Below are 26,236 nucleotides of genomic sequence, written 5' to 3' on the forward strand. Positions count from 1 at the left end.
CCGCCACTCCATAAGTTAAGTGCAGTGGACGTTCCTGTCCTGCACAACATATGGCAGAATAGAACCTAGTGTACGACAGTTCTATACATTCACAGCACCATGCAATATAACATGAGATTTGTCTGTTCAAAGAATATTTCCTGACCCTATGTCATACATTTCCATATGTGAGTGAGTCTACGTTAATTTAGCAATGAAAAGTAACATTTTCAGTCTGACCATTTCAGATAGCTTTCAGATTTGGTGAATCCAGTGATCCAGATAAGAGATGGAGAATTACCAGTTTGCAGAGGTGTGTAATAATTGCTAAGAAAGTTACAAGTCTGCAAAATTTGAGAATAGTGTGAGATTTACATGTGTCTGGTTGAGCATAAATGTCTATATTTCTGATTCTATCCAGGTACAGCAATGAAACTAGTATCCCTGAAAAGCTAAGGAGTAGGGTTATACACTGATATGCAACCTTGGAGGTTTCTAAGAATTTTCATAATCAAGGTAACTGCCCTTGACTTTTGACCACGAATATCTTTAAACACCCCATCTTCATTTTTCTTAAGAAAAGGTATTCTATTGTTTCAGTATAGTATTTTAAACACGGTAAAATCTCATATGAAGATGGCACATCGAAGACTTCGTGCTCAAAAATTTAATTTGTCAACATCAGTATCCTATCAAAATGCAGAAGATAGCACATAAATATGAAACACAATTATTAAAAAATGCATTCATAAGTAATGTTATATAAAAATAAGGTTTATACTACTGTAGTGTTAATATGAACCATTCACAGTGTAGCCTCACTGAAAAGGGAATTTCGAATTAAATCGTTAATTTTTTCCAGATTGTTGAAGGTAAACATTATGTTCTTCCAGTAGTGTCACTAGATCTAGTCTTCTGAGAATTTCACATTTTCTGATAACACAAGTGTCTGGTGTGGCAGGAAACACAAATGATAGAGATGGTCCATGTGGATGCAAGAACCTGGCTTATACTTCATCTGTTTCTTCATAAATTTCTAAGAAATATGCAGACTTACATATAGGCTGTCTGTTAACAGCATTTCTTTCCAAAGAGCAGTCACGGATTCCTCTTTGCTCACTATAGAAGCAGGATATGTGTTTGTTTTTACTATACCTTTGTCAACAGGTATTACATAATGAAGCTTATGGGTACATGGAATCGTACTTCTATTCTTGAAACGTTATTGCAGCCTTGGCTATCTCGAAGTAATGATGGGAAACCGATATGTAGTCGTAGATACATGAAGGAATATTTTCCTTGCACTACAACAGTTGTTCTGTTGCAAAATTATACCATTCAAAATTTTCCTGATGGAGGGACAGATTCATGAAACTATTTCCGTTTTCGTATAGGGCAGCATTTTCATCTCTAATGTGGTAAATGTGCTGTGAAGCTGGAAAGTGACATTTTAAAAAGTGTATAAAATTATACTGGAAAGAGTACACACACACACTGTATCATACTTAACGCAATCACATAGTAGCACATACAGGGTGACAGTTATTGAAATATATGAAAATCACATAAATTAGGTTCGAACTACAGCATACACACACATCACTCAAGATGGACGTGTCCCTACAGCTATTCGGATTTAGGTTGTGACATGTTCGATATGCCTGCAGTCATTGGCGATTATGTGGTGCAAACGAATAGCGAAATTCTGCATGACACACTGAAGTGTCGGAACATCGATGCTGTCGATGGCCTGCTGCATGTCTGTTTAGAGCTCAGAAAGGGTTTTGGCGTTATCACTGTATACCTTATATTAAGCTGCGCAAAAAGGAGTCTCATTGTGCTGATCCGGAGAGTGTGGCGGCCAATCGAGACCCATGCCAGTAACCTCTGCATACCCCAGGGGCGTGCTCTTCCAGGACATCAAACACTCTCCTGCTTCGATGGGATCGAGCTCCATCTTGCATAAACCACATTTTATCGAAATCGTGCACTATGGATAATGGGGATCAAATTATCTTCTAAGACCTTCGTGTACCGTTCGATTGTCACCAAGCCATCAAGGAGTATCACACCGATTATTCTGTGACCGAACATTGGACACCACGCAGTCGCAGATTGATGGTGAAGAGACCCCTCGATCGCGAAATACGGATTCTGAGTCCCCCAAATGCGCCAATTTTGTTTATTGACAAACCCATCCAAATGAAAGTGCACTTCGTCCTTAAACCAAGCCATAATGACATGCTAGTCCTGTTCGTTAATTTTGTGGACGATAGTGTTAGAGAAACATAACTGCTGTTCCAAGGCCCTGGTGCTTAATGGCTGATGGGTTTGAATTTTGTATGGGTAGAGATGCATGTGTTCAAGAACACTTTGTCGCAGTGTCACCCTGTTGATTCCCACCTGTTGTGCAGATTGTTTGATTGATTTCCTGGGGCTGGTCTGAAACACAGTGCGTTTCTTATCGATGTTTTGAGGCGTTTTTACCGTTTTGAACGACTGACATGGGCACTCTGCCATTACAAACCTACCCATTCTCTAAAATTTGTGAATCAAATTCTTGATTGTTACCACTCTGACCGGTTGTCTTCCGCTTACACACGGCCGCAAACTTCGTTTGATCCACAGTTGGGCTGTTATTGCTTGCATAGTTGCCCTTCACAAGTGATATACACTCAGGCATGCTGTACCGTGACATTTGCATGTGCAAATGGCCGACAACAACAAAGCGTGTGCCCTTGCGAACACTAATCCCCAACATACCCTGCAGCCAAGTATGCAGTTTGAACGTCCTAACGCAAACCATTCAGAAGTTATGACGCTTTTATTTCATATAGTTCAATAATTGTCACCCAGTATGTCACATGAGTATTTAATCAGTATTTGTGTTGTGTTGTAAGTTATAAACGGGTGAATTTTAATCTGTGAGCTATTCCAGGGAAATCCCTGTACTTCATGCTGAGTGGTAACGCAGTAATCACAAACAAGATATTCATTTACTCTGAGATCTTCTTTAGTGATTTTTAAAGATCAGTGAGGTATTACTGGATGATACATGAGTGAACGCATTATTGTGGCCAAGATAGATACGAAGCCCACGCCTACTACAGTAGGACAAGTTTATATGCCAACTAGCTCTGCAAATGACAAAGAAATTGAAGAAATGTATGATGAAATAAAAGAAATTATTCAGATTGTGAAGGGAGACAAAAATTTAATAGTCATGGGTGACTGGAATTCGGTAGTAGGAAAAGGGATAGAAGGAAATGTAGTAGGTGAATATGGATTGAGGCTAAGAAATGAAAGAGGAAGCCGCGTGATAGAATTTTGCACAGAGCACAACTTAATCATAGCTAACACTTGGTTCAAGAATTATAAAAGAAGGTTGTATACATGGAAGAAGCCTGGAGATACTGACAGGTTTCAGATAGATTATATAATGGTAAGACAGAGATTTAGAAACCAGGTTTTCAATTGTGAGACATTTCCAGGGGCAGATGTGGACTCTGGCCACAATCTATTGGTTATGAACTGTAGATTAAAACTGAAGAAACTGCAAAAAGGTGGGAATTTAAGGAGATGGGATCTGGATAAACTGACTAAACCAGAGGTTGTACAGATACCAATTCGACTCTACACAGAGTACGCGAAAGAACTTGCCCCCCTTCTAACAGCCGTGTACCGCAAGTCTCTAGAGGAACGGAAGGTTCCAAATGATTGGAAAAGAGCACAGGTAGCCCCAGTCTTCAAGAAGGGTCGTCGAGCAGATGCGCAAAACTATAGAACTATATCTCTGACGTTGATCTGTTTTTTGCTCGAGTATCATGTCGTTTTTGGAAACCCAGAATCTACTATGTAGGAATCAACATGGATTCCGGAAACAGCGATCGTGTGAGACCCAACTCACTTTATTTGTTCATGAGACCCAGAAAATATTAGATACAGGCTCCCAGGTAGATGCTATTTTTCTTGACTTCCGGAAGGCGTTCGATACAGTTCCGCATTGTCGCCTAATAAACAAAGTAAGAGCCTACGGAATATCAGACCAGCTGTGTGGCTGGATTGAAGAGTTTTTAGCAAACAGAACACAGCATGTTGTTATCAATGGAGAGACGTCTACAGACATTAAGGTAACCTCTGGTGTGCCACAGGGGAGTGTTATGGGACCATTGCTTTTCACAATATATATAAATGACCTAGTAGATAGTGTCGGAAGTTCCATGCGGTTTTTCGCGGATGATGCTATAGTATACAGAGAAGCTGCAGCATTAGAAAATTGTAGCGAAATGCAGGAAGATCTGCAGCGGATAGGCACTTGGTGTAGGGAGTGGCAACTGACCCTTAACATAGACAAATGTAATGTATTGCGAATACATAGAAAGAAGGATCCTTTAATGTATGATTATATGATAGCAGAACAAACACTGGTAGCAGTTACTTCTATAAAATATCTGGGAGTATGCGTGCGGAACGATTTGAAGTGGAATGATCATATAAAATTAATTGTTGGTGAGGCAGGTACCAGGTTGAGATTCATTGGGAGAGTCCTTAGAAAATGTTGTCCATCAACGAAGGAGGTGGCTTACAAAACATTCGTTCGACCTATACTTGAGTATTGCTCATCAGAGTGGGATCCGTTCCAGATCGGGTTGACGGAAGAGAAGAAGAGCGGCGCGTTTTGTTACAGCGTTATTTCGTAACCGTGATAGCGTTACGGAGATGTTTAACAAACTCAAGTGGCAGACTCTGCAAGAGAGGCGCTCTGCATCGTGGTGTAGCTTGCACGCCAGGTTTCGAGAGGGTGCGTTTCTGGATGAGGTATTGAATATATTGCTTCCCCCTACTTATACCTCCAGAGGAGATCACGAATGTAAAATTAGAGAGATTAGAGCGCGCACGGAGGCTTTCAGACAGTCGTTCTTCCTGCGAACCATACGCGACTGGAACAGGAAAGGGAGGTAATGACAGTGGCACGTAAAGTGCCCTCTTCCATACACCGTTGGGTGGCTTGTGGAGTATAAATGTAGATGTAGATGTAGTTTCAGGGAGAGCATAAGGGAACAATTGACAGGAATGGGGGAAAGAAATACAGTAGAAGAAGAACGGGTAGCTTTGAGTGATGAAGTAGTGAAGGCAGCAGAGGATCTAGTAGGTAAAAAGACGTGGGCTAGTAGAAATACTTCAGTAACAGAAGAAATATTGAATTTAATTGATGAAAGGAGAAAATATAAAAATGCAGTAAATGAAGCAGGCAAAAAGGAATACAAACTTCTCAAAAATGAGACGGTCAGGAAGTGCAAAATAGCTAAGCAGGGATGGCTAGAGGACAAATGTAAGGATGTAGAGGGGTAAGATAGATACTGCCAGCAGGAAAATTAAAGAGACCTTTGGAGAAAAGAGAACCACTTGAATGAATATCAGGAGCTCAGATGGAAACCCAGTTCTAAGCAAAGAAGGGAAAGCAGAAGAGGACAATACTATGGAAATGGAAGAGAATGTAGATGAAGATGAAATGGGAGATACGATACTGCGTGGAGTGTTTGACAGAGCATTGAATGACCCGAGTCAAAACAAGACTCCCGGGAGTAGACAACATTCCATTAGAACTACTGACGGCCTTGGGAGAGCCAGTCCTGACAAAACTACCATCTGGTGAGCAAGATGTATGAGACAGGCGAAATACCCTCAGACTTCAAGAAGAAGAACATAATAATCCCAATCCCAAAGAAAGCAGGTGCTGACAGACGTGAAAATTACCGAACTATCAGTTTAATAAGTCACAGCTGCAAAATACTAACGCAAATTCTTTACAGACGAATGGAAAAACTTGTAGAAGCTGACCTCGGGGAAGATCAGTTTGGATTCCGTAGAAATATTGGAACATGTGAGGCAATACTGACCCTACGACTTATCTTGGAAGCTAGATTAAGGAAAGGCAAACCTACGTTTCTGGCATTTGTAGACTTAGGGAAAGCTTTTGACAATGTTGAGTGGAATACTCTCTGTCAAATTCCAAAGGTGGCAGGGGTAAAATACAGGGAGCGAAAGGCTATGTACAATTTGTACAGAAACCAGATGGCAGTTATAAGAGTCGAGGGGCATGAAAGGGAAGCAGTGGTTGAGAAGGGAGTGAGACAGGGTTGTAGCCTCTCCCCAATGTTACTCAATCTGTATATTGAGCAAGCAGTAAAGGAAACAAAAGAAAAATTCGGAGTAGGTATTAAAATCCATGGAGAAGAAATAAAAACTTTGAGGTTCGCCGATGACATTGTAATTCTTTCAGAGACAGCAAAGGACTTGGAAGAGCAGTTGAACGGAATGGACAGTGTCTTGAAAGGAGGGTATAAGATGAACATCAACAAAAGCAAAACAAGGATAATGGAATGTAGTCGAATTAAGTCGGGTGATGCTGAGGGGGATGCCGATGGGGATGCCTCTAGGAAGTCGGACCAGTTCCCTGCATATGCTCACAAGGAGTATTCACCATGGATGTGTTGGATCGTCTGTCTAGGGGCACCGCAGTCGCATTCTGGTGACATCGCTCTTCCCCATTTGTGTAGTGAATCCGCACACCTGCCATGTCCAGTACGTATTCGATTTAATGCGGACCATGTTTTCCGTGTTAGTTCCATTCCAGAGATGTTGCAGTTATAGCTCTCAAACCAGGTCTGTAGTTGGTCATTTGTCTTTTGGTTCCAATCTAGTCTCCATTATTTCATGTAGTCATAGTTATTATTTTGAAGCTGCTCAGCTGTGCGTATGGGTGGCTTTCTTGATTTCAATCGAGTGTGTCGCAGTTGTGAGAATTCTTCTTTAATTGATAGTTCTGGTTTTGTCTCAATCTTTCTGAATTCGTGCAGTAGGGCCGCCTTTCTATGCAGGTCCGGGGGCAGGATATTACATAGCACCTGTAACCAGTACGTGGGCGTTGATTTAACAGTTCCAGAAATCAACCTCATTGTGTTATTTAATTGCCTGTCAATAAGTTTGGTGTGACAGCTATTAATCCAGACTGGAGCGCAGTACTCAGCCACAGAGAACACTAAGGCGATAGATGAGGTGCGTAATGTTTTTGTGTTAGCTCCCCAAGTAGTACCGCTGAGTTTTTGGAAGATGTTATTCCGTGTTCCAATTTTTGCAGTGGTGTTCTCCAGATGTTTTCGGTAAGAAAGAGTGCGCTCCAATGTTATACCTAAGTACTTTGGAAACTTATTATGTTTGAGGTTGGTGTTTCCGAGTTTTATGTTAATAATTTCATTTGCCATTTTGTTATTAAGATGGAATGTAGATACTTCAGTTTTGTTAGGGTTTGGCTCGAGTCTCCATTTCTTGAAATAATTGTATAGTATTTCAACATCATTATTAAGGACTTCCTCTGTATTGAAGAGATACTTGTCTCTGGTAGCCAGTGCTATGTCATCCGCATAGCAAAATTTTCTTGACTCTGTGTTTGGGAGATCTGCTATATAGAGGTTAAACAGAAAAGGGGCCAATACGGAGCCTTGCGGAAGCCTGTTGTTAATAAGTTTTGTTTTGCTTGTCTTTCCGTTTAGGGTGACCTGGAAGGTTCTGTTACTCAGCATATTATGTATTAAGGATGTTAAAATCTGGCAAGGAATCACTCTTAAGAGTTTGTAAATTATTCCATCTCTCCAAATAGTATCATATGCAGATGTTTAGTCTAGAAATACAGCACTTGTTTTCAATTTCTGTTGAAAGCCAGCCTGTATGTAGGATGTTAATGCCAGAACTTGGTCAGAGCAACTACGGCCAGGTCTGAAGCCTGCCTGTTCTATAGATAAGTTCTCCATAATAATGCCACTAATTCGATTATGGACAAGTCGTTCAAGAAGTTTGTATGTACAGCTAAGAAGTGCTATTGGTCTGTAGCTTAGCGGTTGGTCTGCTGGTTTCCCTGGTTTCAGCAAAGCTATTATTCTTGCCTTTTTGAATTCTCTAGGGAGATGGTTTGTAGTCAAAATGTTCGAAAAGAAATTTGCCAGCCATTTGACTACGTTCTTTCCAGCGTAGGTTAGAAATTCTGGATGTATGCTGTCAAAACCTGGGGCTTTGCCCAGTTTCATATCCTTGAGGGCAGTAATGACATCATCCTCAGTGAATGGTCTGGAAAGCTCTGATGTATTCGGAGTATTCTTTTTTAGTGTTCTGAGTTCGCGCTTTATCATCCTGGTATGTGGTTTGTCTCTCGGAGCTCTTGACATTTCGACAATGTTATTTGCAATTTTCTCTGGTGTTATGGTTGGATTTTTCTGGGCTGGTCTTGTCGTACCTCCGAGTTTACATAACAAACTTCATGCCTTCCTACTTGTTTGAGTGAAATTCATTCTTTCAGTTGCTTCAGTCCATCGTTGTCTTCTTGCGGAATTTAGATTGTGGAGGAGGTCATCAGCTATTTCTTGGTCACCACTACTAGTAAAATCCTCATACAGCTGATGGCATTTTGCACCCCATCCTGGGATGTATTCTTTTCGAAACCCCCTAGGGATGTGTTTTTTAGCTGTGGTAATTATAGCTTTCCTGAAACGATCGTAGCATTTTGGTAGTGACGGTATAAACCGGATGCATTTATCAAGGTCCGCTGAATACTTCTCTCAGTCAGCTTTTTGGAAATTCCATCTAGGTCGAGGGAAGGACCGTATCAGGGGTATAGTGACACCAGTGTCTAAAATAACAGGCCTATGCTGGCTGTGTGGGAGATCTGTGGCAACCCTTCTATGTATAGGCACTGGTTTTCCCTCATTATCGGTAGTTACAAAGCAGAGGTCCAGATTGTAGTCCCTGCGCCAGGCGGCCGAGTGGAATGTGCCCCTCTCCTTGGCATCGAATATAAGATGTAGATTGTTCTCGTCAGCCCATTCCACCAGCGCTTCTCCATGTTCATTATTTTGGGTGTATCGCCACATTTCATGATGGCTATTAAAATCACCGGCATATATCGTCGGGTGTTCATGTACGGGTAGTACAATACTTGACCAGATTTGGTTTAGTGGTTTGTAGACATTTATAAGTCTTATGTTGTCTACTTTTATATCAACAACATGGATGTTGTTTTCTGTGCTTGCAGACAGCAGGTGTGCATGTTCAGTATCGGATCAGGCATATGTGGTGGTGCCATAGGCGTGATGATATGTTGCGCCTATTTGTTGGAAGCCTTGAATACGTCCTCTTCTTTGTAAGTCTTCCTGTAAGTCGGTATGTGTTTCCTGAAGGAGTACCACATCGATGCTATTGTCCAATAAAAACTTTGAAAGATATTCAGATTTGGATCGACTAATTCCCTCAATATTTAGCTGGCAGATCCAGACTAATGGTCCCAATCTTCTAGTCGGATGGTTCCCAAAGGAATCGTTCGTTTGGTCACTTCATTGCATGTTTGAATTACCAGGAGATCCCAAAGGATAGTCTGGTAGCCAAGTTTGTAGACTATTTAGCCGCGATATAATCACGTTGCCTGGGGTACACCACGTGGAGGCTAGTCTACTACTATACATCTTGGTATATCGCTTTGAAATGTGCATATAATTTCTTAAGGGCTGATATAGGGCAAAATTGTGAAAAAATTCAAAGTTTTGTTACTGCACAGTTTATTATATTGATTCTTTACGAATAACATGCAGAGTTTCATAATCAAATTCTGAGTAGAAATATCTTTTAGAAAAGGTTATTTGGGCGTCTATGCATGCTATGCCCTTACTTTGCGCTGTGATCCACACCTACTCTACACTAGTAACTTTTCGTGCATAAATTTTTCGTTCACACTACCGAAAGTAACTGCAGATGAGTCTAGAAGGCTGTGAGAAAATTATCTTTGCTTCTTCCTTTGCTTTCAATGTGGTTCTTCTGCACAATACATGCTTCAAACTTATTTCAGCTTTTAGTTTTGCATATATCAACCTGTTTTGCTGGAAATGGGTTTTAACGATGGACGTAGATTCAAAAAAGTGAAGAAATACCGAATTTCACTAGTAAAAGGTACAGGATATTTAAATAACAGTGTTACAGATGCTGCTCCTAAGTGCCTCTTATGCAAATATAAACTGTTGGATTCCGGTTTTGTTGTTTCACTAGTTTACAAGAAAAGATACAGTATAGAAACAGTGTTAATTATTAAAAATTTAAATTCTTATAAAATGTATGTCGATGTGCATTTTCAAACAAAAACTGCACAGGATATCAAGCATTATGTTCTACGTAATAGTCTCAATTTATACTATTCTATCTGCAATATTTTTAAGAGATATACATGTTCAGGTACAAGAATCCATTTCGCCCTACATCTGTCTTTAATATTGTGCAAACCTAGCTGCTTCTGCTTTGTGTTGTAATTCAGTTTTTTTCTCACAGCACAAAGTCTTTTATTGATGATATCTCATGGCTAACATTGCGATCACAATAAAAATCATGTACATGTCTTACTTGGTTTTGGATTTGGTGTCACTAATATACCATGTTCTTCTAATAGCTGTTTTGCTCTTCGTGTAGTGTAATTTGAAGTGGAAGTACTGTGAAAATTTGTATTTTATCACACATACCTTCCGTGCGCGGAATTCATATTCCAGCTGGGCTGCTATTCTCTCTCTCTATTTCTTCACTCTCTTCTTTTTTCCGTTGTGCAGCGTAAGTATGCACCAATACTGAGGCTACCTTTTCCAGGATTTGTTTTGTGTACCTTCGCACACTGATGCCTCTTTTTCTTTATCTAAAAACTGAAGGCTAGGATTTAAACCATCCAATGCCAAGTCCGATATGACGAGGGTTGAATGAAAAGTAAAGCCTCCACCTTCATTAATTGGGTTTGGATGGGAATATTTTAATAAATCAAACACAGAAATAATCTTTAGAATGTGATCTTTAATCACCAATAATCACTTTTGCACATAATCACCAGCCAATTGGAAAAACCTCTGCCAACGATGAACAATTTTTCTGCAGCCATCATGGAAGAAGTCCTTGCATAAAAAGTTCTCGGTTTACTTGCTGTGTCAAATTTGGATAAAATCTCAAAGCTTTCGATGACTACCTCTGTCATCTTCGTGAGGAGTAAAACTGACTGCCATGGACCGGTGAGGCTTCCGCTTTTATAAGCAGTGGACGGCTTCTCATTGGCTGGATGACGTCATGGAGAAACCGGCGCGTACTGAAGTTGGGGCCTCTATAACCATAGATTTTGTTTGCGCGCTTTATCCAGCATTGCTTGCAGTGCCATCCATCGCAACAGGCGGAGAACTGCGAGGAATGTAAGAAGTCTCCCTCTGCGCTCTTTCTTTATCAATTGCTCACTTCCATGCATTGCTGTGTGCATAACTGGAGTCTCTGTGGCTTTCTTTATCAATTGCGCTCTTCCATGCATTGCTGGTGCATAACAGGAGTCGCTGTTGAAATTATTTTCACAGAGTCTAATTTCAACTGCTTTCCTGATGACAGAGTCTCAATAGTTTGAAGCTTGAGCAAGTAGTCTTGTTCCATTGAATAAAATCTTATGTTTATTTAACAAACTGTGCTCAGCCACCGCTGATTTTTCTAGGTACCTGTATTTCAGGTGACGCTGATGTTCCACACAGCGATCGGCAACAGTTCTTATAGACTGACCCACATAATTTTCCCACACCTGCAAGGAATGCTGTAAATTCCCGGTACTCTCAGGCCAAGATTATCTTTCACGGGTCGCAGCACTTCCTTGATCTTCCTGGGTGGCCGGAAGACTGGTCTGATTCCCTGCTGGCTCAGGACTCTGCCAATTTTGCTGGTCGTTGCATCGATGAAGATGACAGAGGTAGTCATCGAAAGCTTGGGATTTTATCCAAATTTGACGCGGCAAGTAAACTGAGAACTTTTAATGCAAGGACTCCATCGCGAAAGACTTCGTAGTCACGGAAGAAGTTGACGCTCTTTCCACAACCATAGTCTCACAGTTCTCACAACGTCTTCCTCAGAAGCATAATGATGTCCCCGCAGATCGTCTTTCATTATCGGGAACAGATGGAAGTCAGACAGTGCTAAATTTGGACTGTGTGGAGGATGGCGTATGGTGGTGAATTCAGTCTCTGAAGTTCTGCTGTGGTGGCATGTGAAGTGTGTGGTTTGGCATTGTCATGCTGCAGGAAAACATTTCCCTTTTCGTTTCGGACCGTTGCTAGCCATCGTTTCAGAGTTTGCAGCGTTGTGATGTAACGCTCTGAATTTACTATTGTTCAATGATCAAGGAAATCAACACGGATAACACCATCTGTGTCCCAGAACACTGAAGCCATGATTTTTCCAGCTGAGGGCAGCGCTTTCAAATTTCTTTTTCTGGGGCGAGTATTTGTGTCGATATTCCATAGACTGACATTTCCTCTCCGGGTCGTAATGGTGTACCCACGTTTTGTCTCCTGTCACAATTGAATGGAGAAAGACATCAAATTCATTCTCATTACGTGAGAGGAGTTCCTGTCAAATTTCAAGTCTGTGCACTTTCATTTCAGAAGTCAGGAGTCAGCATCTGGGGTACTCATCGTGCACAGATCTTCCGATAGACAAACAAAGCAATAATATGATTCTCACGTTCTGGTGAAATACCGATTGTGCTTGCAGTTTCTCTCTGAGCGATAAGACGATTGTCCTGAATCAATCTGTCAACATTTTGCTCGTGTAACTCGATGGTTGCTGTCACGGGTCATCCAACTCCTTGTCACGCAGGTCAGATGTTCCTGCGTCAACATCTTTTAACTTTTTCGTACGACGACGCACAGTACTCACATCAACACAATCACCATAAATTGCTTTCAATCTATAATGAATCTCCTTTGGGGTGACACCTTCTGCTGTCAAGAATTCAATGACTGCATGTCGCTTAAACCGCATTGCCCGACCGTCTGCACAAGGTTCCATACATTACACTGTAACAAAACAATCGTTCAATGCTAAGGCTTCGCGCCAACTGGAGCTGTAGAGAAGAGGCAACGAAACAAGCCAGTACCTGCCGCATACCGATGCTGCCAACTGTAGAAGAGTTGCGCAGGTAGAGGTATTACTTTTCAGTCAACCCTTATATTTCATTTACACTTAACATTTTTTCTGGAAAAACCTGGCATCGCTGAGGCAACACCTCTGGGTGTTGATTGGTTTTGTGATATTTGCATTCTACATATCCTGCAAATTTTTCCACCCAGCAATACATTAGGACACTTTTTACGGTCAGCTCCTGAACATTCCTCAAATTCTTCTGTACTCTTTCATGATCTTCTTTAAATGGAATGCAACAGTACAATTTTGACCTGAAATAAATTTTTTACAAGCTCCTACTGTATAATATGCTCCACATTTACAGCGCAGGTTGAATAACCAAGCCACAGCCATGAAACAAGCTGGATGGTTGTTCACAGCAACAAGTTTTCACCGATTTATCAGTGTAATAGTAACTAATATTATTTTCTGTTCTGGGATGAAAGCTGAATACATAGATGCTTACAGCATTTTGTTACTGTAATGATGTAGATGAAGTAAATTTTTGGCAGTGATAACTTTGGTGTGGCATTTTGATATTTAACACGTTTATAGTAGCATATTAGGGCAATTCAATTAGGGCAATTAAATTTTTTTTTTTTTTTTTTTTTTCCAAAAATATTGAATTTGGGATGCTTTGAGATATCCAAGGTCTAAGGTTACCTTGAATGTGAAAACTCTTAGAAAGTCAGCGTGTTGCATATCAATGTAAAACTCTTCTCATTAACTTTTTCGTTATGTAAGTTTTACTGTTGTATGTGGATTAGATCCAGACTTATAGTCACTTAGTTTGAGAGTGACTCCATGTAAATTTCACACTATTCTCAAACTTTGCAGGTCTGTAACTTGCATCAAAATTGTCGTACCTCTGCAAATCCCTTATCTGGATCGTTGGATGCACCAAATTTATGAGAAATCTAAGATGGTCAGGTTGAGTGTTGCGTTGAATTGACGTCTGCCTGTGTGCCAGACAATGGAGTGCGAAATCACAGCTTTATAGTCGATCTTAGGGCTTGACTTTGTCTGCATTCTGAATCTTGTAGGGATACAAGTGTAAAATTCGTAGCAAAATCTTTTCAACTGTTGATGTGTGCAGAGGGACATACCATGACAGCTTGAGTACTGACAGCAGAATTTGAGGTATGTGCTGCACAGATGGCTGTAGCTGCCGCAACTTCATCATCAACTGCCATGGGAATGGGCTTCCTCTCTCTCTCTTTCCCCTTTCCCTACTGCACCACCTAATTCACCTGTTTCTTAAAATTCCTTAATCACATTCCAGAATGAGATTTTCACTCTGCAGCGGAGTGTGCACTGATATGAAACATCCTGGCAGATTAAAACTGTGTGCCGGACCGAGACCCGAACTCGGGACCTTTCCGACTTCGAGTCATGGTCCGGCACACAGTTTTAATCTGGCAGGAAGTTTCTTAACCACATTGTTTATCGTCTTGGTGAACATGGGGCCTCTTCACAGCTGTTTCTATCAGCGATATTCCCATAATTCTGTGCTGCCACTGCTATCTTTCTGATAAAACAACTTGACCAGCAGGACACGGTCTTCTTTCTCCGAAGCCATTGAATTTCAGTCAGAAAAGGTGAACCCTTACTCCAAACAGCGTACTGACGTCAAAATAGGAAACATTTCGTATTTTGACTACTTACAGCGACATGTATCAACCAGGTAGCAGGAAGTGACTCCTCTGTGGGAACGCCAACTAATGAATACACCTATGATGTTTCAGTACATGTGTGATAACGGCTTTGTTAGCTGAAAACCGGTTGCTGCAATAAATTAATACTACAGAACAAAAGCAAACATATTGCAAATCACTGTGATACTTCTCTTATCACATTTGTTCAAGTTTGCAGGAGGTGAAAATTTGTCACACTTAATGTTATGCCCTTTCAAGCCATAATACAAGTCAGTTACAGCTCTTAATCCTTGGTTCTTTTCATGGTCACTACCTGGTCTTTTCTCGGTATACGGCTCAGTAGTCCATCCATAACTCTCTTCATTGTCAGAAACTACCAGTAACCTGATGCTATACTTTGGTGGCTTATTTGGGACATACTTGCAGAAATAGCATTTTCTCCTGAGTGTAGCAAGTGCTCATCTACTGTAACAAACATACTGGAATTGTATAACTTAGGTGATATCTCTACCCATTTTCTCAAAGATTCCTCTACAAACTTATCTTGTTCACGTCTTCGTCATCTTGCCTCATGGTCGTAACACTGAATAACCCTTGCTATATTTTAGAACGTTTGTAGTGTCATTCTAGCTATGAAAACAGGGTGACCTCTGTATTCATCCACAAAAATTTTCAGTACACTCGTCATGTGACTCAAACTTTTAGTAATAACATCAGACCAATGTAAGCACCTAGGTCAAGAGCGTCCAATTTTTTTTCACCTGTCTCCATATATCTACTGTTGGTAACTTAGTTCATGTGAAATGATCGCATTATGGCTGAGAAACGTCTGCTAACACAAATCAGAAGTGTGCAGTGGCAGTAGAGTTACATACCATGACTGCAGTATGTTCTTCTACGACATTGGCTGGAAGCATACGTCTGCCATTGGAATATGGAGTCGATGCCTCCAGGCAGCCATACTCACTGCCATGAAGGATCTCAGCAGTCTCAAAATCACCTAGAGGTACAGACCCCTTTAATACCGTTCAGATCCATAAGAGTTGGATGGTAATAGTTGCAGCATCTCCAGGCACGTGAAGTATCACCAACTGCCCATCTCTACCTACAGGCTGTTGTCTCTCAGTAAATCTAGGATCTTCTGCATGAGTGTGTTATCTGCTTGGCCATCCAGAATCACGCAGCCACGACGCATGCACTGAGGTGAGGTCATGGGATAGCAATATGCACATATACGGAAGGCGGTAGTCTTGTGCAGTGCATTGGCAGAGCTGTCATTTGTACTCAGGAGTTTCATGTGGGAAGGTTTCTGACTTGATTCAAGACCACAATATCCACCAGGTCAAGAGCGTGCCAGGAATACCAAATTACAGGCCTTACCTCTAACCACTGCGAATGCAGTGGCTGACAGTCTTCACTTAACGACCAAGAAGTGGTTATTGCGAAGAGTTGTCAGTGCTAACGAACAATACCACTGCATGAAATAAATGCAGAAGTCCACTTAGGACATAAGACGAACATATACTTTAAGATAGTTCGACGAAATTTAGCGTTTGTGTGCTATGGCAGCAGACGACCCACTCGAATGCCCTTTTTTAACACCACGCCATCGCCTGCCGTGCCCCTCCTGGGCTACTGACAATATTGGTTGGGCCCTAGACAACTGGAAAACCCTGGGCTGGTCATATGAGTCCCGATTTAAGATGGTAAGAGCTGATGGTAGGGCTCGACTGTGGCGCAGATGGCATGAAGCAATAACTTGCACAGTGCCTTTTTGACAACCTGGGTCAATTGCTTCGTGTGTCTGCACCACTCTAGAACCTGACCGTGGCACTCGAATTGGCCATCTGCTGCCTTAGTTCATTAACGCCAAATTTTACTGCAAAAATGCGGATATGCTCGTCGTACGTCTCACATTGGTTTTTGCAGTTATTTCACGTAGTGTTGCCTGTCTATTAGTATTGACAACTTTAAGTAAAATCCGCTTTTCGGACGTTAAGTGAAGCTGTCACCAACCCCGTTGTCAGTGGTGAGACGTAATTACTTAATTTTAAGATTCCAGAATACTCTTGACGCTGTGGATCTCGGAATACTGAAATCCTTAAAGAGTTCCAAAATGGAATGGCCCATGCGTCTAGCTCCAGCTACCATTCCGCATTCAGAGTCTGTTAATTGATGTTGTGTGGCCACAATCACGTCGGAAATCTTTTCACATGAACGGCCTGAGTACAAATGACAACCCCACCAGTGCACTCTCCCTTTATACCTTGTGTACATGATACTGAGAGGTGGAGCCCCTCCATGACCACACCAGCATGATGGCGAACACAAAAGATCTACTGCCATCTTTGCATTATGGTTAGTTTTCACTAAAGTGAGGTGTCGCAGGATGTGGGTACTGTGATGTTTGCGTACGTCTGGTTAATGTAAACCATTAATACATACTCATCTGGAGATAGATTGCGTTGAAAGTCAAACAAAGTGTAGCGGCTTGAAGGGCAGATGGAAAAAAGTGACAAAGCAAGGGTCAAGGGAGAAAAACCTCTGCAATAGTTAGGTCGGGTAGTAAGAGCAGTATCAGATGTCTTGTTGACTGCGGCAGGTCATGCAAGGGTAGGTTATGTTAATAGCGGGTATCGTGAAGGAGGATACCGTGTCATGCCATTGGTCATTATAATGAAAGGAGTCTGGTGCAGCAACGCAGTGCATTGCCTTGAGCCCTCTGCTGTGCCGAGTCATACGTGATTTGGCATGGCATCAACAGGCGCTGATGCTGAAACGCGCAGCTCGCTGGTGGTAGGCATCCCCGTTACTCCGTGGCCCAGTTCTGCCGCAGCTGCGCTTGCACGATGTATGCTACCCTTTTGTCTTCTGTTTCCCTTGCAGCGGCTGCCCACACGGCAGTCTACGTCCTGCCATTACCATTGGGGCGGCAGTTGTCTGTCAACCGGACTGTGCCTGTGATACAATATCCACAGTCCATGTCTATACTCAGGAGTTTTAGGAACCAGGGTGATGCAAAACTGTTTTTGGTTTTTGTGTGTGTGTGTGTGTGTGTGTGTGTGTGTGTGTGTGTGTGTGTGTGTGTGTTCCTCGAATTGATACAAGCGCTCGAGCCACTCTTTTTGTCCATGAAACTGTCGAAAAGGCAGTATAGCAGTAGTTGTTGCTGAGGGTGGTGCTTGGTCCGTCGGGCGTGAAGCATGGGCCAGTACATCTACGTCTACATCTACATCTACATTGATACTCCGCAAGCCACCCAACGGTGTGTGGCGGAGGGCACTTTACGTGCCACTGTCATTACCTCCCTTTCCTGTCCCAGTCGTGTATCGTTTGCGGGAAGAACGACTGTCTGAAAGCCTCCGTGCGCGCTCGAATCTCTCTAATTTTACATTCGTGATCTCCTCGGGAGGTATAAGTAGGGGGAAGCAATATATTCGATACCTCATCCAGAAACGCACCCTCTCGAAACCTGGCGAGCAAGCTACACCGCGATGCAGAGCGCCTCTCTTGCAGAGTCTACCACTTGAGTTTGTTAAACATCTCCGTAACGCTGCTCGACGACCCTTCTTGAAGACTGGGACTATCTGTGCTCTTTTCCAATCATTTGGAACCCTCCGTTCCTCTAGAGACTTGCGGTACACGGCTGTTAGAAGGGGGGCAAGTTCTTTCGCGTACTCTGTGTAGAATCGAATCGGTATCCCGTCAGGAAAATATTAAGCACCAAACAAGGTTTGAACTCAGAACCTTTTGCCTAACAGCCAAACACAGTAACCATTACGCTAAAGCAGCTACTGCACCGTGTTTTGCGGCATAGAGATTTGCAGCGCCTGGAACTGAAACTTATGCATTAACTGTGTTACATCTAATGCTTGCAGCTGTGGTGCCTGAGCACTGGGTGGGATAGGCGGGGTGGGCATTTGGAAGAGACAAATGCAAGAAACAGAAAAGGCAAGCAAGAAAAATAAGTACAAAAGCAACGAAAATGTCTGCAACGCTAACCTGAAAATACTGGTCAGCAAAAGAGACTTTTATAGCAAATACATGCCCCTGCAAAGGAAAAAGAATAGAAAATCCAGGCGCCAGAAAAAAGAAAAAAAAAAAGATATTCGATAGCTGCCAGGTACTGGATTCTTCTGATAACTCGTCGCCAATGTGGAATTCTGCCAACTTGTGTCTTATAGGGTACCTAGGATGCTGTTTTCTCGGATAGCTAGACAACATACAAGCAAACCATGTTAATGGAGATTATTACAGTAATTGAATAGACAGCACATAACTTTGTATTTACAACGAGTTGTTGCAAGCAGTTGACGACATGCAAATAATCAATGCCCCTCGCTATATACAAGTCAATCACACCAAGTTCGTATTGACCACAAGTCACGGCCCTTCTAGTGCCTCTCTTCTAGTCCGTCTCTACAAGTGCGTGTCTTCTACAGTCTGGCCGACGCTGACAGAAGCGGCGCTTATATTCTCTTCGGATAGAGGTCACTCGTGTCGTTGTGCGGTCCTAGCTAGCGTACTATTGGCTGACGTCGTCTCGCAGCCTTCTCTGTGATTATCTTCTTGACCTTCAAGCCGGCACTTGTCGTTACCCACAACAATTTTTAAATTTATTATTTATAGGGTCTTTTATTTATCATTTATTTTCGTTGTCTTTACTGTATGCATTACTCATACGTAATATTTTAGCATATGCTTGCTTCTCTTTAGGTAGATTGTTGTCAGGACTTGAAGTTTTTAAGAGTATTAGCTTTGATAAACCTCCTACCCTCCCATATTTTGTATTCCAAATGTACACTTCAGCCTTAGATGAACACATAGGATGGGACCCTAGCATATATTGCTTAGATTAGATTAGATTAGATTTACTTTCATTCCAACTGATCCGTAGTGAGAAGGTCCCCCAGGATGTGGAACATGTCAGAAAAACAACAATACATGACAAATATTTACAACTAAAACAAATAAGCTAATGTACCATTCCACAGGTCCCAAGTGGAATGATCGTAATTTTTTAATGAACACTATATGAAAGTCATTTTACAAATACTAATGCACTGAATTTAAAATAAAAAAGTTTATTTATTTATAAGGTAATAAGCATGTAATACAACTACTATAATACTTATTTACAATGAACACATTACTGCACTGAAATTGCGCAGAAGATACACAAATCAGTTGGTTTTACTGAGAAATTCATCAATGGAGTAGAAGGAGTTGGCCACCAATGAATCCTTTAGGCTTCTCTTGAACTGAATTTCATTGTTTGTTCAGCTTTTTATGGCTGCTGGCAAGTTATTGAAAATGTGTGTTCCTGAATAATGTACACCTTTTTGTACAAGGCTAAGTGACTTTAAATCCTTGTGAAGGTTATTCTTATTTCTAGTATTGATTCCATGAATTGAGCTGTTGGTTTGAAAAAGTGATATTTCTAATGACAAATTTAATTAAGGAATAAATATATTGAGAAGCAGTAGTTAGTATCCCTAGTTCCCTAAACAGGCTTCTGCAGGATGTTCTTGAGTTCACACCACATATAACTCTTACTGCATGTTTTTGTGCCCGGAAAACTTTAGCTTGGCTTGATGAATTACCCCAAAAAATAATCCCACATAACATTATGGAATGAAAGTAAGCATAGTATGCCAGCTTTTTCATTTTTATATCCCCTATGTCTGACAAAATTCGCATTGCAAACAGAGATTTGTTAAGACGCTTCAGCAGTTCTGTGGTGTGGTCCTCCCAGTTGAATTTATTATCAAGCTGTCATCCCAAGAATTTAACACTGTCCACTTCTTCTATCTTCTTGTCATCGTATGTTACACATACACTCGTGGGACACCCCTTACCAGTTCTGAACTGGATGTAGTGTGTTTTTTCAAAGTTTAGTGACAAAGAATTGGCTAGGAACCAGTGATTAATTTCCACAAATATTTTATTAGCTGATCTTTCTAATTGATTTGCTATTTATTGCAATGTTTGTATCATCGGCAAACAAAACGTACTTGGCATCTGGTAATGTTACTGATGAAAGGTCATTGATATACACAAGAAAAAGTAAGGGCCCTAAAATGGAACCTTGTGGGACCCCACATGTAATTAGTTCCCAGTTGGATGATGCCTGATAGCTTGATACATGTCTCTTTCCTAATAACACCCTTTGTTTCCTGCCAGACATATAAGATTTGAACCATTTTGCAGCATTTCCTGTTACACTATAATACTCTATTTTACTTAAAAGGATATTGTGATTTACACAGTCAAATGCCTTTGACAGATCACAAAATATACCAGTTGCCCGCAATTTTTTGTCTAATGAATTAAGCACATTTTCACTGTAAGTGTAGATAGCCTTCTCAATATCAGAACCTTTTAGAAATCCAAACTGTGACTTTGACAGTATGTTATTTGAGATAAGATGGGTACTTGCTGATCCATATATGGTGCCTAACTCTCTCTTCTCACATTTGTTAATGTAGTTTGTAATAGTGTTTTCTTCTCCTTCTTGTTCTTCTTCTTCTTATTATTCTTCTTCATCTCCTTCTGCTCTTCTGCCTCCATCTGTAGTTCATGAGAGTCTATTCAGATTTTCAGTTACTGGTTTAGACATTTCTAGAGAGACTGTTCTCGTTGCAGATGTGTTAATTTTAGCAACCGTAACTTCCCCTGAATAGCTTTTTGCGCTTTAATAACTTTATGCTTTGCCATCGACATAACATCATATACTAGACCATTTCTGAGATAGTGTACAATATATATCTCTGAGACTTGTGGCGATGATAGTGAAATGCCTTAGCTATTGTATTGACATACCCACATATATATCAATTAGTTTTGTGATGACCTCTTCAACCTTCTCATTGACATGTAGTTTACATTGCAGGATTTTAATATCCAGCCACTCCAACAAGTCATTATTTCCAGTTACCACATTCACAAGACTTTCCAGCTGTATCATTTTAGCGTTAATCCCCTCAATTTTTGTGTCAGCATATAGATGCATAACCTTCACACCCGCGTAAGAGTGCATGCTATTTGTGCCAATTTGTCCATAGTCTACAGCATACTGATACAGTTAAGTAGTAGAATACAACTTTTTAAGCAGCATCTCCAGGAATTTATGCTAACAAATACACTGAATTTTATGTGTTACTACTTACGTATCTCTCGTAAATATGATTTACATTCATACTGTCATGTTTGAATGTGTTAATAAGATTAGCTTTTTCTTTTACCAACTGATTTTGGAGTCCTGCAATACGTATGGCTCAAATACATGACGTCCACTTTCATATGATGACATAAACAAAAATATTTGTGTATTTTATTTTGCTCTTCCTCTGCCACAACGTGAAGTATGATCACAGTGTTCATCTTTACTTTCTGAGGTGGTGGAAAATCACTGCTTTCACTAAATGATTGTTAGATTATTCCATCAATACTGGGTACAATCGGCTGTAATAGTGTTTTTGAAATTTTGTATATATGTGCTCAAAGCGAATCTCCTCAGGGTGGGTTTACAGTGACGGAACAAGATTAGTCTTCCTGCAATCACATGGCTAGACAATGGAAGCATGTACACTGATTAGCAAGAACATTATTAACACCTGCTTAATAGCTTATTTGTCCATCTTTGGAGCGAAATACATCAGTAATTCTGTGTATCAGGGATCCGAAAGTTTGTTGGTAGGTTTTTGTAGGTATGTGGTGGCATTAGATATCTATGCACAGGTCATGTAATTTGCATAAACAATGGGCCGCTGACTTGCATACACAGAGACTGCGCCCAGCAGCAACCTAGTGGGCTCAATGGGGTTTACATCAGGCGCATTTGGTCGCCGAGACATCAATGTGAGTTTACTATAGTGCTAATCAAACCACTGAAGCACGCTTTTGGCTCCCAAATAATGACAATTATATTGTTAAAAAATGACATCGCTGTCGGGGAACACATCAAGCTTGATAAGATTCACATGTTTCGCAGCTGTTAGCGTGTTTTTGATTACTGCTACAGATCCCATGCAAGCGCAGGAGAATGTCTGCCATAGCACAATAGTGTTCCCAGCAGTCTGCATCCCTGGCATGCTGCACATTTCGAGGGGCTGTTCACCACGATGACGACTTTTGTGGAGACGACGATCGAGCTACTGTAGAAAAAAAAATGTGATTCACCTGAAGAGCCGACACTTTTCTATTCATCAAAGGTCGAATCCTGATGGTCCCATGTCCTCTGCAATCGTAACTGACGATGTTGTTTGCTCAACATGTGGGCTGCTGCAGAGTTCCATGTTCAACAATGTATGATGAACGGAAATGTCACAGATCACTATCAATGCTGCACTACAGAGCAGACTAGCCTCCAAACCCACGTTCTGTGAAGAGTTGTGGACGTCCAACCATTTAGCGCCTAGTGGTAGTTTCACTGCATTCTACTTCTTTCCATAGATACTCACAATAGTAGCACATGAATATTCGACCAGCTTCGAAGTTTTCGAGATACTCGTTCACAGGCTCCGTGTAATAATAATCTGCCCCTTGTCAAAGTCACTTATCTCAATGAATTTCATCATTTGCAGCCCATATCTTCACTAGTGTGATTCCCCATCTGTGCCTGTTCTGATTTCATACTTTCATTACTGCATCACGTGCCTCTAATGCCACCAGGTGTCATCCAACATCATGGTGGGTAGTGGTCACAATCTTTTGGCTTATCAGTGTTTGTTATTAGGCACTAGTGAGCGATTCCTCTTCTGCCAGATTTCAGTATAAATGTAGGACCAGTTGGTTACTACAAGGCCGTTGTGACAGGGCTATTCAGTCATGGTGGGGAATATGCAATTACATTAGCATGCATGGGGCTTTTACAGCTACACTTCTTCCTTTACAGTCTCTTACATATAGCAAGGTATATGAAGAGTCTTGAGTAAGATCGCAGTTGTATGCCTAGATTTAATTAATACATTTCATTTTGTTCTTGCATCGATAATAAAAGTGATTAGCAGAGCTGAGTGATGGTTTCTTCTGATGTATGAGGAGTTTTGTGCACCATATCCAAGCTAACATGTTTACAGGGGCTCTTGTTTAAGTTGTAGATAACCATAAATAATATTATGTCATGGTTAGCCTGGGTGAGAGATGTATCAATAAATGTTAAAATGTAGTTTAGCAGGAATATTTTTTGTTATTAATGTAAAATAATTTTGTTCCTTCTCACCTGAGGCACTGCACAGCGTCCTTATCTCTGCCTCGTGATATGCATCATGTGTCAAGGATGGCACATGTGGACTGGCGCTCAGCACACATTCATATCATCTTGGCCAGCAATTTGGAGTACAGACATGCACATAATTATATCAGAAGTGTGTTTGAATACATGCCATTTGTACGTGTATTTATATGATATGTATTGGTTATGTAAATATCGGAAAACATTAATAGGTCCTAATACAAACACGTACATTTCTATATGGGCACCAAACATTATAGGAATGGTGTTCAGACTGTTTGCCATTTGGCAAAACAACAGCAACAGTACTGCTCCTCTTTCCATACCAGGGGTGAAGAACATGATTTGGCACTGTTGCGAAGGTGTGATCTTCAAGCAGTGGAAATTCCATGACTTCCACACAACATAATTAAATTTTGTGGAAGCTTGGCTATAGCCACCCTTTGTTTTGGTACGACACATATTGATTGCTGGAATACAATTTAGTATCTCTGTGTGTCAGTGTCGTGTTGTGACACCTCTAATCATGTGGATAATTTTTGAAATGTTATTTTCTTACGGTAATAAAGAAAAATTGATCGAAAGATCATCTCCCCACAGAGCACAGAACTTTAATGATTCCTCTTTGGTGAGAGCAAACTGGGGGGAGGGTGGGAGGGAATTCGATTCATAATATATGATCTCACCCTGCACTCCTGTCCCCTCCCCTGGATGACCTTTCCATGTGTCAACAGTGGCTTTCAATATGACAGTAGTCAAAAAGTGCTGAAACTTAATGAGTCAACGATTTGGGCTCATTCTCTCACTGCTGTCTACTATTGCAGACTATTTATTAAGTGCAATGAATAAACCATTTGGTATTTACAGCAAAACATGAGAATAGTGGCTTATAGCCACACATTCACAATTATACTGCAGACCCATATTTACTGGAACATCTTCACTTTTGTTTACAGATACTTTCAACTATGTTAGTTTTCCCTATTAATTGAGAACATCCAATGTACAGTAATTTACCGAAATCTGGAACCTAATTAAGTATGTCTTTCTGTTGCAGACGAGGATGGAAAGGGAGGCTTCTGAGAGTGGTATCTTCAGAGGCCCTGTTGTTAAGACATATGGTGATGTCCTCATATCGTACTCCACATCTGAAGGTAGGACATTATCTTAATGTCTGTCTGCTAGTCTGAGAAGTTCATTTTTCAGTTAAAGGTTGCTCATCATTAGCCCTACGATGGGCAGTCACATAAGCCAAGTGCAGTGGATGTTCCTGCCCTCCACAACATATGGCAGAGTAGAACTTTATGTATGACAGTTCTGTGCATTCACAGCACCATGTGAAATAACATGAGCCTTGTCTGTTCAAAGGATATTTCCTTCCCCTGTGTCTTACATTTCCATTTGTGGGGAGTTCCACGTTAATTCAAAGCAGCAAAGTAACATTTTCAACCTGACAATCTCAGATTTCTTTCAAATTTGATGCATCTAACGATCCAGATAAGAAATGGAGAGCTACCAGTTTGCAGAGGTGTATGATAACTGAAGAAAGATACAAGTCTGCAAGTCTTGGGAATACTGTGAAATTTACCTGTGTCTGTTCCTCAAAATAAATGTCTATATTCGTGATTCTATCCAGATACAGCAATGAAACTAGTATCCCTGAAAAGCCAATGAGTAGGTCTTTACACTAATGTGCAACCTTGCAGGTTTCTAAAAATTTTCATATTCAAGGTAACTGCCCTTGACTTTTTTTGACCTTTAATATTTCAAAAGACCCCACCTTCAACTTTAAAAAAAATGTTCTGTTACTGCAATATACTACTTTAAACATGGTAAATATGAAGATGGCACATCAAAACATCTTGCCAAAAAATTTATTTTGTCGACAACAGTAGTCTATCAAAATGCAGGGGGTAGCACATAAATATGAAACACAAATTATTAAAAAATACAGTTCATAAGTAAATTCATATAAAAAGAAGGTTTATATTAATTTAGTGGTATTATGACTGATTTATATTGTGGAGCTCTTCAGTGAAAAGGCAATGAAAGTGGTTATATCTTGTTTCTACGAATCTCCAATTAAATCTCTAATGTTCACTGGATTGATGCAGGGAAAGATTATGTTGTTCTAGTAGTCTTCTAAGAAAGTCACATCTTCTGATAACACAAGTTTTTGGTGTGGCAGGAAACTCAAATGATGGAGATGGTCCATGTGGATGCAAGAACCTGGCCTATACGTCATCCGTTTCTTCATAAATTTGTCAGAAGTATGCAACCATACATATAAGCTGTCTGTTAACAGCATTTCTTTCCAAAGAGCCGTCACTGATTCCTCTCTGCTCTCTATAAAAGTAGAATA

The 26,236-nt window shown here is 40.8% G+C and overlaps 1 protein-coding gene across 2 annotated transcripts in view; it reads left to right on the forward strand.

The window, feature by feature from the left end:
• The window catches only part of LOC124550757 (caspase-1-like), a 189,675-nt gene that overhangs the window by 158,319 nt on the left and 5,120 nt on the right, over positions 1–26,236 (forward strand). For both annotated transcript variants that reach the window (XM_047125483.1, XM_047125490.1), the window contains exon 6: positions 24,932–25,028. In XM_047125483.1, coding sequence (XP_046981439.1) covers positions 24,932–25,028 — 97 coding nt within the window. The remainder of the gene's footprint in view (positions 1–24,931; positions 25,029–26,236) is intronic.

Source organism: Schistocerca americana, chromosome 1 (genome assembly GCF_021461395.2).
Source record: "Schistocerca americana isolate TAMUIC-IGC-003095 chromosome 1, iqSchAmer2.1, whole genome shotgun sequence".
Lineage (NCBI taxonomy): Eukaryota > Metazoa > Arthropoda > Insecta > Orthoptera > Acrididae > Schistocerca > Schistocerca americana.